This window comes from Larus michahellis, chromosome 8 (assembly GCF_964199755.1).
Source record: "Larus michahellis chromosome 8, bLarMic1.1, whole genome shotgun sequence".
Classification (NCBI taxonomy): domain Eukaryota; kingdom Metazoa; phylum Chordata; class Aves; order Charadriiformes; family Laridae; genus Larus; species Larus michahellis.
Genome location: NC_133903.1, coordinates 1,599,305 through 1,614,787, shown reverse-complemented (window position 1 = coordinate 1,614,787; position 15,483 = coordinate 1,599,305). Strand labels below are relative to the sequence as shown.

General features: G+C 49.9%; 1 protein-coding gene across 1 annotated transcript in view; it reads right to left on the bottom strand.

The window, feature by feature from the left end:
* The window catches only part of FAM20C (FAM20C golgi associated secretory pathway kinase), a 60,610-nt gene extending 45,560 nt beyond the window's left edge, over nt 1–15,050 (bottom strand). The window contains exons 1-3 of the mRNA XM_074597838.1: nt 14,397–15,050; nt 12,319–12,491; nt 3,155–3,233 (exon numbers count right to left, since the gene is read on the bottom strand). Coding sequence (XP_074453939.1) covers nt 3,155–3,233; nt 12,319–12,491; nt 14,397–14,917 — 773 coding nt within the window. The 5' untranslated portion in view covers nt 14,918–15,050. The remainder of the gene's footprint in view (nt 1–3,154; nt 3,234–12,318; nt 12,492–14,396) is intronic.
* Between the last annotated feature and the right edge of the window lie 433 nt (nt 15,051–15,483).

The following is a 15,483-nucleotide window of genomic DNA, read 5'->3' as shown; positions in this document are numbered from 1 at the left end:
GGGCAATTATTTCAGAAATGAAGATGCAGAGCCACAAATAAATAAAATAATTGCAGCTGATCAGGCTTTATTTACGGCTGTCACGTTTCCCTGACTGTCAAGCTTCCCTCCTCTCGTCTGCTCCGCTGGCCTGAACCAACGGCCAGGTAAAGTGTCATCAGTTAATGTCAAACACTGAGCACAAAAGGTGCCAGAGGCAGATTCTGGTTTCCCCATCTCCAAATCCCACCTGGGCCTGCCTGGAGCTGGCTTGTGCCCTGGATAAATTCCACATGGAACTGGGAGGCTGGGAAAAGGCAGAGAAGTCCAACGGTTCTGCAGGGTTCCAGCAGTGTGCCTGGAAGTCCCTGCCAAGCTCTGGAGACCTCCCCTTCCCCTTGCAAATGCCCGGCTGCATCAGGGGAGGGTTTGCATGGTCTCCCCCATCTGCCACAATCCTGCCCAAACAGGCAGGAATTAAGTTTGGAAGATGCCAACTACAGCTATGTACAGCAAAACCAGCTTTCCAGGTAGTTCAACTGAACCAAACCCGATCAGAGACTGGCCTCACACCTACATCTCACCCGCCATGGACCTCACACCATTTCGCTTCAGTACTTCGAATCCCAGAAAGGGTGGGAACTCAGGATGACCAATGTTCCTTTCTGCTGCTTTGAAAAGCCATGGAGCCGGGAACACAGTAACAACTGAAACACACAGGATGCACCACATGGACATGTCCTGACTGTCCACCAAGGGCCTCCTTCAATGAAGTGATCTCAAAAGTAGCCACCACGATGATATTTTATGGTCCTCAAATTAAGCTATTTAGAAAAAAAATGTCCTTTACACTGCCGGTTCTGATGACCAGCGATGTCTGCCCCTGATCTGCGAGCTCCCAGAACTCTCCCAACCTGGGAAGGCATAGCCAGCTTTGTGAAGCCTGGATCAGAAGGGTACCCTGCAAAAAAGAGGGAGCACCAGAAACAGCCTGGAGGGTGCCTAGGGCCTGAAGAAGGTCCTAGAAGAAGAAATTTAAAAGCCTTTTCTTGGCTTTTTCTGTAGTTCCAGGCTGCTTATTTTTGTATAAAGCAACATATAAAGATGCTGCAAACCTCTCCAAGAACTTCATCATCAACAGTCCACGAGCTAGTGAGAGAGGCCAGTGGGACCAGATGCCAAAAGAACTAGGAAGATTTACATGAGCCGAGCATCTGTCTCCCTGTTCACTGTTACCAGAATGAAGACAAATGCTTGCAAACATCCTTATTCAAAATCACTAATGTGTTCGGCGATGCTCAGCAGCCACATTGCTCCTGTAAGGCGTGATGCCTGGGAACACAGTGCTGAACGCTCTAACGCTGCTCATTCCAGGGGCGTATGTAACGCCGCGAGAAAATAGGGTGCTGCTGCCCTTGAAATCAAGCAAAGGGAATGATTAAGACATCATCATTTTCTGTTATTGTTCTAGTGGATGCTAGTAATTGCCTCTACACAGGAACGTGGCCACACCTCTGCTGTCATCCATCATCTTGCCAAGGCTGTGTATGTACAGTAGGAACGGTAAACTTTTGATTTGCCCTCATTAGCATTCCCAGAATTACAATGTCACACCAATGATAAAGACTGAGATTACCTGCGTCTCAGCAAATGGGGAAGAAACAAACCACACACCGCGTGAAAAGCCAACAGCACAACCGTGATTCCGCTGAACAGTTAAAGGCGGCTCGAACCTGCCTGGTTCTTGATTTTGCATGTGGGACAGGACTCAATTAAGAATTGTGCCTATATGTATCGAACTTGCAGATACAGGGGATGGACCCGTGCATTGACGACCTGATGACCTGAGCATTCGGGGAGAGAGCAGAGAGGGGAAGGGAAGCTGTTGGAGTAGGTGCTCTCTGAGACCGCCTTCCCTCTGCCTTGCCACTATTATCTGTGCTTCCTCTCACCGCTCCCAGGCAACCAGTGATCCACCAGAAACAGGCAGAAATTTGTGTGCAATTTGGGAAACAACACAGAGGCATTTGGCCTTAGCACAAATGCCATGGGCTGCCTGGAAGCTGATAGGATTTCCTTGTGATTCCCAGGACAAATGCACACAGGGAGGGTTCCCGCTCAAACGGGACTTGAAGGAAAGTGGGACCCTTCTGGCAGGCAAATAAGATCAAGTCAAATCCATGCTTGTCTGAGGCCAGTCTATAGCAAAATCTACAGCAGAACAGGAAATTTCTCTGTCTCCAGCTCACCCCTGAGCTGTGCTCCCCGCTACGGCTGTAACACAATGCCAACACGTACTCCACGCCACTTGTTCTCGGTTACTTTAGCCTTTTATGGACCATCTTAGAGGAAATTAACCGAACTTCCCTACAGTGGGAACAAAAGAAGGAAATGAATTTATTATTCCAGCGGTGCCCTTGACACAGATACTGAGTAGCTTCATTAAACATTTTGCAGCCCCGAGTGTCTTTGCTAAACCTTCTACGACAGGCGCAGAGCCATTTTCACTATTACAACACAAACATACAGGTCAGGATTCAGACCTCATTTACATCTGCTTTGTATCTGAATAACTTCCCTCATCTCAATGGGATCCGGGCAGGCACAAACCAAGGCTGCACCATCCCAGTCCTTCCCTTTCTCTCTAGATTCATTACCTTGCAGGACCACTCTCGGATAAACTCATTTTCACAGAGTCAGCATAGCTGCAGCCAAATGACTAATACAACCCTTTAATACAAACAACAATAAATCAACGGATTAAATTATAATTTATCAGACAAACACTATTTAGCTCTTCCCAAAGCTGTTCTGAAGGAGCTCTCCTGTCTGGCCATATTCCAGAGGAGCACTGACACTAGATAAAGCTCAGACCTGGGGAGTAAGTTTACATACGAAAGAAATGCCGAAAACATCCTGTATTTATGAAGGGAGATCTCACAGGGATCAGACTGAATAACATTCCTGAGAAGCCTGTAATGTATCTGAAGCCCTCAGCGTCCCTACCAAAGCCCACAAGTCTTCAACAGCCCCGAAGCTCCACCTTCAGCAGCAGCCTGGGGAATCAGGCACTCGAACCTCGAGAGACACTGCACCAAACTTTTAACCGCTTCAAAAATGGCAACTGACTATTCCACCACAATTTCACTCTACAACACAGACTTCTTGTACTTACTTCATGGGTTTGAACAATGCTTGTCCATAGTTCTGGAACGTCATGATCAGCTTCAGCTGGGTGCCTCCTGATTTCATCGCTGTGGGGAAAAAACAAAACTGCTTTAAAACGCTGCATGTGGATCTACTTACATTCAGCTTGCTCGAAACAAAATCATTTATCTTTTGCTCTGTATTAGATTCAGCACTGCGGTACCTGAGCAGCAAGCAGGGTAATCCTAACTGGACAACAGATCTTTCAGCGTGGGCAGAGCACCGGGGAGGGCTTTGGGCTGCCGACCAGGACTGGAGAGGGACTGTATCCCTGATGTGTCTTTGTCTTCTTCAATTGGCCACAGGCAGGACCAGTATGGGCTCCATAAACACCCAACTGAGCAGCATGTATAGGAACAGACCCTTGCCATCCTGTTTTCTCCATCTTCAACCACTTCTGGAGTTCTGTTAACAGGGACCCACATTGGGAAGGCAGATGGGGTGCTTTGGAAGACAACTGTGGCTGGGATGTACAGTCCAACACACAGCAGACATCTCCTTAGTTAAAAGTATGAGCAGATACCATAGCCATCTCTGATCTCTGCTGTGCGTTTAATACTTGCTGCTGAGCAGTAGGGATGTGCAAGTTCACCTCCTCTATGCCCAACAGACATACAGCCAAGCCCACCCATTCACTTGCAGGGACCCCGGTGGCCCGTGCAGGAGAGCAGAGCTGGCCCTGCCGGGGGGGCAGGACTGTGGTCCCCGCTGCGCACCCGGGGACAGCTCTGCCCAGACATCGAACGCGCTCACTTCCCAGCTGAGAGCTGATGGGAATCCAAGACGGACCTTCACTCATATCAGTCTGAACAATTTGGACAGTATCATGTTAACAGCCAGGTTATAGCCATTCTAAAGTCAAAGAGAACTTTTTTTTATATAAGAATTCAGAAAAAATGCATTTTACTTGATGATAAGGTTACTTAAAAAGAGATAAATATATACCTTGGCAAACCAGCTGCTTTTCTCTATCAAAAGTGCTCTCGGTAAGTGAAATGACCTACACCCTGACTCCTTAATTCCCTGCTGTGTTCGGGGAGGCAGGCCACGGCAGTCGTGTCTGTGTGGATGAGTCAGTCCTTTAAAAATGCTTCCTAGGAATGATCAGATAATCAATCCCTTTCTCTACAGTTCTGACAAAACCCGTGTCAACTGGAGAACTACATAAATGTCAAGTTACCTTGCTCTGTAAATTTTGGCTTAGAGCTGCCCTCGTTCCACCTATATAGCTTGTACATTTTTTTCTCTAACCAATGCCATTAGCTGCACACCCTTTTAATTACTCATCTCTGTGCCTTATTACTGATAGGTCATCAGCTCTCTTTCAGCGCTTGTAATCTATATGTTTGCAACAAAATGCTATGCAAATCTGGTCAGTGTAATTACACTTCCCCTAGAATAAAATCCCTCCTGCCTTGCTGTTTTGCTGACCCCAGCCTTCTCTTGCATTTGCAGTTTATCCCAAAGGAACAAACAAATAATTAGAAATTAGAGGGCATTAAACAGCTTGCACTGAACAGGTAAAGCAGAAGCACGTGGCTTTCACAAATTAAACTCCCCCCCTGGTGAAGAACGGTCCGGAAGAACGGGAAGAAGGAGCAGTAGGAGCTTCCATCGCTCGCCCAGAGCCTGAAGGCCAGGAGAAGCAGCAACCCTCCAGCCAAAGGCCCACGTGTGCTTCCCTGGGACCCCCACTGCCTGGGGACCCCCACGGCCTGGCTCTGTGCTGGGGACCCTGGTTAGTCTGGCCACCAGACAGGGACGCATGGCCACCAGCCCCGCTGCCTGCCCTGCCCCGATGCAGCCTGGGGCGTGGGGGTTGCCCGGCTCGTTAAGGCCTGGCCTGTGATTTGCCCGGGCTGTCTCCGTACAGCTCAGTGACACCAGCCTCGGCAGGGCAAAACTGCCTCCGTCCTCTCAGGAATAACTCTCTCCAGCCCAGCAACCTCAACACAGCTGGTTCCAGACTGCTTTTCTCTAAACTTTCTCTAAAATTTATGTAATTTATGCTGCTTCATTCAATTCTGAGGAATTCAGGGCTTAGCGATTGGCTCCCTCTCCTCCGTGACACATGTACGTCCAAAATATAGCCAAGATCCCGTAAACCCGTCAGAGAAAAGGGAAGGATAGAGTTTATTTTGAGGTCCGGCTGGGAAGCCAAGCATTTGGGAAATCACATCAATGCAAAGAAGAAGAAAAAAACATATTCCCGCATGCCCTTTTCTAGGCATGAAGTTTCAGATACACTAAGAGGCCTGGCTTCTCAACAAATTGAAGCCACTCGACAGATAATGATTTTGTTAGCAGCCGAACTCAACAATGAGTGTGTCATCACCAAGCAGGGAAATGTATGAAGAAGATTAACAATTCAGAATAATTCTTCCATGAGACACAAAGGCCTGGTTTCCTGTCAGAAGGAATTGAGCTGAAGTAAGACAAAAGCATCTCCCTGGTCTTTTTAGATCCATCTTATTGTATTGCCTTAATTGGTTGCAATAGGAGTCTCAACCAAACACAAGTTTTGCTGGCACATTGTCCCCCCACTGCTGTTGGGAGAAAAGTTTGGACACTGGTGGGAAGGGTGTCCCATGGTGCCTTACGGCAGGGCACGCTGGATGCTACGTGCGTGGTGGATGGCAGCCTGTGCCCAAGCTCCATGTTGGTGTCCCCCCACATCACCCGGGCCCACGAGCAGACATGCCCGCTGTGGCTGCTTGCCCAGTGCCACAGAGGAGCCGGCCAGGTGGGATGGGATTCAAAGCCACCCTCCAAGCCCACACTAGGTAGAGTCTAACACCATAATCCCTGCAGAGAGGGAAACACTCGAGCTTAGACTGTCCTTTCGGACTCAACAAAACCCTCCGTGCACCTCTAAACTAGGCAGACTTGGGAGCAGCCCGGGGTGCCCAAGTCTTGGGGGTGGCAATTCCAGAAAAGAGCAGGCCCCACTGGAGATGATTCCCTCAGAGCTCGAGGTCAGACTGCTTCCCTTGGCCTAACTTAGCGTTACATCTGCCTACTGGCTTCCCTCTCATTTTCTGAGCTGTATTCCTCCAGGAGCTTCCTCTTTTGCTCAAACCTCCACTAAACACGTCCCTCAGGCCATTATGGCCAAAGAGTGGGAGCCCCATCATCTTCCAGGAGCTTATCCTCAACAAACATCGTTTGCTTATCTGGACGTGCCCTTGTCCCTTCACCCACTGCCCACAGGAACCTTTCTCAAGAATTTCTAATACTCAGAAGCAGCATATACAATTTTCCAAGAAAGTGGAGAATGCTACACCATTGCAGTCTGTCACGATCAGCAGGCTGAGGGATTTTTAAGAAGGCCTTGCAGCCTAAGGCTGCACTGACTCCAAGGGAAACTCTGGTCGCACTCTGAATTCACCTTTTTTTTAAGCTTTCTGAATATACTGTAACATCAGAGGTCATGAACAGCTCTGTAAAAGGCTTTATAAACCTGCTAGCTCCCAGCAGGTACCTCAAATCAAGTCTCATACAGCTCCTGGACGTACTGGCACAGTGTTAAAAACAAATCCCAACACAATCATTACTTTTTATCTTCAGGCAACTCAAAGTCTCTCTTTTACCCCTGAAATAGAAGGGAACGAAAAGCAGCGTTAACCTTCTCTGTTAACCCAGTGCAGAGGCTTTCGGGCATGAACAGAAATCTTCCTAATTTTAGGCGGCTTTGCAAAAAATTCCCTGAGATGTCCTTTAGCTTGAGTGTCTGTGGGATTAGAGTCTTGTCTAAAAACCAATGAAACTGGTGGGATTCCTTCTGTTTTCTCTGATGGACTTTGGACCAAGCCTCCAAAGATCCCTGCTCCACCTCCACCACGGAGCCTGCTGTCAGGACCACGTGCCATGTCTGCTACGTCCCCACCTTGTCCCCTCACCAATACAAGACATGAATTTCCCCCCGATCCACAGACACCATCCAATACAAAGGATGCGCTACCTGTCATCTCTCAATCATCATTTTAGAACTGCGTTCTGCAGGATTTCTGACTCTCTCTTCTAAAGCCTCTGGTACCAACCACTCCTAGAGAGCCAATGTTGCCCAAAGGCCTTTGACCCAGAAAAATTTGGAATGTGAACTGGTCTGGCTTTCCAGATCCTCTGTTTTGCTACCCTCATCCTACTGGCCTGTCTGGACTGTGTGGTCTTCTGATGGAGAGCGAGAGTCCCAACAGGACCTCTGAACCTGGCTTTCAGTCAGAATCCAACAAACATTTTAAAATGTCTTTAATTATGCAAAGCTAATGCCTGAGAAGTGAGATCCAGTCAAAGCCTGGGATGCAGCAACATCTGAAACAGAGGATGTTCAGATCCATTTTGGATTCCTATTTATAGATCAAGCTTAAATCTAACATAAACATGTTGATTGGCTTTAACTAGTAATACTCTGCCCCAGGCTAGAAACATGGCCCTGTTCAAGTCGTAAAGAACAAATTTCAAAACAAATTCAAGGCCTCATCATCTCTTAATTTGGTCTTGTTCAGCCAATTCTGCTAACTTGTTTTTAAAGGCCTTTCTTAGTTTAGCCAAGAGAGTAAAAGACCTGTGGAGGGGAAGAGATCTGTGAAATCATTCAGAGGCTTTGTTGTACATTTTAAGTCCCCTCCTTTCATCTGGAATTGCAAATCAATCTGTTGACTCTTGGCAGATTCATTGTTTTCTTATACAGTAAATCAATGGTGCTGCATTTCATTATGTTTTTCACACGTTCCCAACAGCACATTTTCCCTTCCTTTGGATGAGATTTTTATAATTTCCTTTAGCACCAGAATTTAGGTTCAATATTAGGCGTCTTGTCTTTTTCTTTTTTTTTTCCTGACTTAAAGCAGAGCCCACCTGAGCTAATTGCAGCATTTATTCACTGCGTGAGTAATCTTGCGTGCTTGCTTTCTAATTACTGCCCGTACAAACTGAAGGCATCGCAGGTTCCAAAATGAACTCAGTCAGGTAATGTTTCCAAACCTTTCCAATGAAAGAATTTAAAGAATCAAAAAATAAACCGCAACTAAAGACAGGACTCGGAAAGCCCCCAGCACAGCCCCTCGGACAGCAGGACGAGCAGGATCGAGCCCACACCGCCTCGACAACCCACCGGGCCATATTTGTCGTTAAACTGCTGACAGTGCTGCCGCAATTATGCACAGACGTCCTGTAAATATGCAAGAAAACAGCTAACTATGGTTATTTATGCATGCAATAAACAGTTATGAAAGGCAAAGGAAATGTGCAATTGCCTGTGCATGTGCTGCTTGTGAAAACTGGGTTTCAGTGCTCAGTGGAAAAACAGTTCTCTCTAGGCTCCTATTTATGGCAAGAGGAAATTTTCAGTGAATTAAATCAAATTAAGAGCTATCCCTTTATGCTGAACAAAATGAATAGGCAATACATATATTGATGCAGGGCAGAGAACACACCCTCAGCTCGAAAGCCCTGGCTAACGCTGCCCTTTTCAAGGCCAGCTCTAGGTGTCACTGTGGGAGCTGAGTGTGACGCTCCTTCCCGTCCCTGGATTTGTTCCATTTAAACTTTAACATCAAGAAAATGTCACCTTGGTGCTCTCTGCTCTGGGGAATTGCTTCTGTCACCGTTTTCATTTTAAAATAACACTGCACGTTAGAGAGTCGTGTGAGCGGGTCTGATAGATGGCGAGGATCAGGCTGGTCACCGCTCTCCCCCATAAATAATGCAGGCTGTGAACAGAAATTACAGCGGGGCTAAGAAAGCTGTTTAGCTGCAGTTTGGGTCTAATTACTGTAGGTATCGAGAACCCACACAGCAAATCACCTAATTCTATTAGAGCCAAAGCAAATCTGAATGCTGGGAAGAAACTGGATAAAGCAATATCCCATTTCATCTAGTGCATGTAAGCCTGTGTATTTGATTGTCCTGCTTGCAAAAAGAAGCCTGAAGATCGGGCATTATGAAGGTTTCCATTTATTTTATACTTCTAACCTGACATCTTTGCAGCAACAAAATGCAAAATAACAAAAAATGACCATAAGGAAAAAAAACCCCAGACAAATTAGAAGATATGCATGAATATGCAAAAGAATGGAACAGCCCTATAAATGTCCTTTGGTCAAATCTATTGCTCTTTATTAATCAGCTTACGCGCTTTTGAATCTCTGCTGCTGCTCTGCAGCAAAGCTGAAAACTGGCAGGTATTATTTTAACGCATATATTTTTAAACATCCAAAGAATATGGAACATAAAATTAGAGATGCTGCACTGTGTGATTAAAAAAAAAAAGTATATTGTTTTTACTTTTATTTATGTAATTATTGTTAATACAATATGCTCTTTCTTGCTTTGCAACCTGACAAAGCTCCTGAATCCCATCAGGGGCAGGCAGCGGAAGTTACCAGCATAATTCAGATCCTGGCATCTCTACGCTGCCGAAAGCCCCCTTCCATTTCCATACGCTTGATTTTAGATTGGGATTTATGTGTAGGAATCATTCCCTGTCAGCTCCCACAGCGACTGATACCAATATCAAATGCACCTCATGTTTTAATTGATGGGAATTATCCTGAACCATCACTAGAACCCATGGCTCTGTTTTCGTTAGGGGCAAAAGGGGCCCTACCATGCTCTGAAGAGCCTTGTTCAAACATTAACAGAGAGACAATCCCATAGGAAATCGCTAATAACAACCATAAATCTTCCTCTGTGGTCCTGTGGCCCTTTTCCCCCATCGATCTGAAAGCTCTATCAAAACCATAATTAATGGAAACCTCACAACACATGTATATGACACATTAGGTGAAATCATGGCCCCAGGGAAGTAAATGGCGAAACTTCGACTTACGTCACCAGGATCAGGATTTCACTCCTATTTTTCATGATAACCACTTTGCTGCTAGGTTAACTGCAGCATAGAGAGGTTAAGCAACATGCCCAGAAGCACAAGTGAAGATCAAGACCGGAAGATCAAGTGAAGAGTGAGTACTCAGCTACTATTTCTCATTCCTGCTTCCCTCCTTCTTCCACCCTCTTCTACGTCCCTACATCAACCTTAACCATCCCACTGCTCTGCAGAAGTGACAGATGTCACGACTCGAATGCTGCCGAGTTTGCTGCAAACCCTGCTCTCCTCCTGCATAGACAACACAGCTGAGCTCGAAAGTGTTGAAGAGGCCAGTATCACAGAGTGGTTTGGGTTGGAAGGGATCTTAAAGCCCATCTGGTTGCACCCCCCTGCCCTGGGCAGGGACACCTCCCACCAGCCCAGGTTGCTCCAAGCCCCGTCCAACCTGGCCTTGAACCCCTCCAGGGATGGGGCAGCCACAGCTTCTCTGGGCAGCCTGGGCCAGGGGCTCGCCACCCACACAGTATCAATGCACCCAGCAGCCATGCACTACAAAACGCCACTGCGGCCAAGGCGTTTTGTGTAAACCTCAGCAGATGAGCCAGGAGATGGTTTGGTTGAGCACCATCCCTGCACAGAGCTGGGGACCGCGTGGGCACTGCCTGGGGCACCGCCGCTCTGTGAGGACAGGGAAGGGCTACGTCGAGGAGATGATCAGCTGGGCCATGTCCCTCGTCACCCTCCAGCGCAGACCAGAGGAGCATGGGCAGAGCCTGCTGCTACCTGCGGTGTCACCGCTGAGACAGAGAAGGGACAATACATAGAATCATAGAATGTCAAGGTTGGAAATGACCTTTAAGGTCATGGAGTCCAACCATCAGCCTAACTGACAAAATCACCAGTACCCCATGTCCCTCAGCACTACGTCTGCCCAGCTTTTAAATACCTCCAGGGATGGTGACTCCACCACGTCCCTGGGCAGCCTGTTCCAATGCTTGATAACCCTTTCAGTGAAGAAAACTTTCCTAATATCCAATCGAAACTTCCCTTTCACAACTTGAGGCTTAATTGTCAAACCCAAGCTCCTTAATGAATCACTCCTATCCAGAGTTTTAGGGACAGAAAACCCAGGTTAATAAACAAGCTCACGTTTGTCGTCTTTCAGGAGCTAGGTCTCTGCTGGACCCTGGGATCCATCACGTGGGATGGTGCCCCGGTACCACACACTGCTATACCCCGAGGCCACCCCAGAGCAGAACTGTGTGCCCAGTACAGCACCGGCAGCTCCATCCCTGCAGGAGCAGCTCTCCTCTGGCATCCTGATTTCCCACCCACTCCATCCCATCAGCCACATCATTGAGGAAAGCCCCACTCTCCTCATTCCTGCTCAGCAGCCGCTGTGATTCACACGACGGACAACGGGAACCTCGGGGCTGCTCGTGCTGTTCCCGCAGCCCGTTTCCTGCTGAAGCCAGAGGAATTTTTGCCTCGCGGGGTTAAAACCCTGCTGAGCTCATCCTGCGGTGCCAGCACACCATCGGCACTTGTACACAGCTCCGGCTACTCCAGCCCTCGGAAACCACCTTAGCAAGTGTGTGGTCAGCGCAAATAACTCCATTTTCTGTGCGGCCGGCAGAATCAGCTGGCTGTGCTGCAGCTCCCGGGCTCTGAGACCCCGCGGTGCATTGGCTCAGACTCCCAGGGCTTTCCCCAGGGGTTGTGGGTTTTTTCCCCTGCGCAGATAAATTCAAGGAGACACACGTTGCCATCAAATGGCCCTGGGGAAAAGCCCCAAACTGTGTCACCTTGTTTAAGCACAGCCACAGGCCAAGACGGCGCATCCTACGGAGGATTCCCAAGCGGAACAGCGGGAGCCGCGCTCTGCCCGGGGCTCCCTGCGCAACACCGGGAGCTGCAGCTCCGCAGAGCCCGGCACTGCCTTTAAATAATCATCAGCCACTAACACAAATCCAGCTCGAGCAAGATGCTATCTGCTTTTTGCCATCCTTTTTTTTAATTATAGTATTTATTTTAAAGAACCAAATAGGGCACTTTCAGCCTGACCATGACTAAAATATCTCCAAAATGACTGGAGCTTGCCTTGCTGGCAGACTTTTCAATTATTCAGGTAATACAGAGCCGGCAATATCTCTTTAACAGGGAAAACGAGTGCGGAAGTTGGGAAGCAATGTTGTAGGCACACAAGGGAGAAGCCATGCAAAATATTCATTAATAATCAAACAGCAATGAGATCCTGAAAAATGGGCAAATAATCATAAAAAATGAGATATATCCAAACATACCAACACTGGTTATCTTTTGGGTGACCAGGTCTTGTAGTAAAGCCTCAATTGCAGGATTATGTCTGGAGTACAGCTCGTACCGATTAATGCCAATGTGGAATTTTAACCAGTTTGGATAGGAGTCTATGGAGGTCTCTCCAGTTGGCAAAAATTCTTCATTATCTTCATTTTGCCTATAACGAAAGAAAAAAAAAAGAACACAACAAAACCCAAAAATGAGGGGAAGGAAATAATGGCGCAGTTTGTAACAGGCATCAAGACAGAGGGGCTTCGGAATGTGACACCGTGGAGAGGCAGGACCGAGGAGGGAGAAGTTCCCACTTGTCCCGGCGCCCACCTGGGCCCAGGGGAGCCGCATTCCCCCCTCCACTCGTCACGCTGGATTTAAAGCCCCTGGAAGTCGGGAGCCAAACTCAGCGTGACATCTGCGAGTGTCAGCAGGGGCCCTTACAGAGCAGAACCACCAGCTGCATGCTTTGTGTGGTTTTTAGGCTGAATTATGTCGCACACATCTTTGACCCAAGGGACAGCATCACCCTGCACCTTCATCTATGGGGTCCTGGGGCTGGGAGCCCAGCGGTCCCCTGTCCCCTGTGCCAAATGTCCCACTCTCGGGTTTAAATCGAGAGGATGAGAAGAACATGGGTCACACTGAACTGGCTGCTGAAGACTCGCTCTGGGTGGGTTTGCCTTTTCTCTAGCAGTAGGATAAGAGAAAAATTGTTAAAATGACGTTTAACTGCTAAATTTCATGTTAGTTCGGTGAACTTTGGCTGCAGCCACTCAGGAAAATACCTACAAGAGGCAGCTGCACTGTGGGCATCGGTGGTGATTTCACTCTTCACCTACTGAATACGCTATCACAGATCTTCGATCCCAAAGTCCTCCGTGCTTTTAGTCACCTCCACATGTCCACACATTTGTGACTCCTTTTTTTTCTTTTTTTTTTTTTTTTCCTCTCAGAGAAACTAGAACTTTTTCAGGTTATTTCACTCAACAGTTCTGACTGTTAGATGGAAGGGGCCTGGAAAATTCACATGCTCGAGGGGCGGAAATCAGGAATATTTATCCCCTCTTTCTAGAGGTTTAGATCACGCTGGCAGCTCTGCGGCTCGACAGAGCCCTTGCTCGGTACAGTGCAGCTGTTTAAACATCACAGTGTCAGTGTTGGGAAGAGGGTGCTGTTGGATTAGACAAGCCTTTTGATTTTTCAGGCAGTGCAATTTCTCAGCATTTCGTACAAGCCGCGAGGGCAGAGGATTCGCAGGGGCGACTGCTGCTCCGATGGCCGCAGAGGTGCGAGGGTGCAGGGATTAATTGAGGGTGCCAAATGCAGCCCAGCACAGATCCCGACGGCAGAAATCCCTGTGGGGATGAACGCCCCTGGGACACCAGACCCTGCTTTTGAGGGAAGTTAACGCCTAACTGGGTGCCCGCTCAGTCCCTGCGCCCTGCGGTGGGCTGGGAGCGCGGGGGGCTCGCCCTGCGCTGGCCACCTCTGGCACCCCTCTTCTGGTGGCACCCGCCTCTGGCTGCGGCCAGAGAGGGGACATTTGCCCTCAGGACTCTGGCCTTCTCGCCCTCCTGTGCTTATTCTGTATTTCATGGCCTTTTTTGAATTTTTTTTGAAGGAACACAACCAGCCAGACCTGTGTCCCCGATTCCTCTTCTCCCCGGTGACACCCAATCGCTGGGTTTCACCCTCTGCCAGCCCCAAGCCAGCCGTGACACCCGTTCCCGGGGGGAAACCCACATTACCAGACGGAAGACGGAAGGCAGCGACCCGGGGTGCCACGTTTCCACCCCCCCAACGCTCCCCGGGGGCCACACCACGACGGGTCCCCGTTTCCCGTGTCCCCCCCCAGGGCCACACCGGGCCGGGTCCCCACTACCGGTCCGAGTCCCCGGGCCTCCCCCACCGGAGCCACACCGGGCCGGGTCCCCGCGTGTCCCACACCGGGGCCACACCGAGCCCCCGTGTCCCCCCCGCCACCGGCGCCACATCGGGCCGGGTCCCCGGCTCCCCCCGCCGCCGGGGCCACCCCGGGCCGTGTCCCCGCGTCCCCCCCGTCACTCACCACTCGGGCTGCTCGGCCGCCCGGGGGTTGAACCTGATGTCGCTGTTGACATTGAAGAGCCGGTCGCCGTCGGCCAGCGGTGGCCGCGCGGCGCGGTAGAGCGGGTGCTGGAAGAGGGCGGCCAGCGGGGCGGCGGCGGCGGGGGGCGGCGGGCGCGGTGGCCCGGGGGCGATCAGCCGCCTCCCCCGCCCCGCCGCCGCCCCCCCGCCGCCGCCGTCCCCCCCGCCGCCGCCGCCGCCGCCCGCCGCCCGCTCCGCCGCCTCCCGCGACTGGGAGGAGAGGTTGGAGGCCGGCTCGGCGCTGAAGTCCTGCAGGATGCGCAGGGTGTGCTTGCCCGGCCAGCGCGGCGCCGAGCGCGGCGGCGCGGCGGCGGGCGGCGGGCAGGAGCAGCCCGGGCGGGGGGCGGGCGGCCCCCGCCGCTCCAGCCGCGGCAGCAGGTCGATCATGATGTGCATGGTGCAGGCGACGAGGAAGACCATCAGGATGAGCACCCGGAACTTGCGGACCAGCAGCATTTTCATGGCCGGGGCGGGCGGTCAGCGGGGGAGGGGGCGGGCGGGGGTCTGGCTGCCCCCCCCCGGGGGCTCGGCGCTCTGCCTCCGCGGCGGGCAGCGGGCGGTCAAGTCCGTAAAGTTATCTCCATAGGCGCCGAGAAACACACGGGCTAGAAACAATAGGTCCTCATGCCTCAGTACCATCAAGAACTCAGGAGGGGGAGGGAAAAAAATAAATTAAAAAAAAAAAGGGGGAAAAAAAAACCAACAAAAAGAGCACCGGACCGAGCCTTTAAAATCAGTAGGAAAACAACGCCAGCGGCACGGCAGCGTATAAAGCCATCTGCTCACGGCTTCTCCCCGGTTGTATTGCAGGGATCACAACAAACAGGGGAAGAGGGTTCTTGAAGAGAAACCGGCATCAGAGGCAAGCTCTGATTAAATAAAATTAAAAACCAAAAAAGCACAAAAAAATACGGGAGGGGGGGGGAGAGAATAATATTAGGAAAACCTGTACGGAAAGGCGACAGAAGAAAAAAAATCATCCACAATATTTGGCTGTGCTGGAAACGCTGACTCCCTTCCTTCGGGTC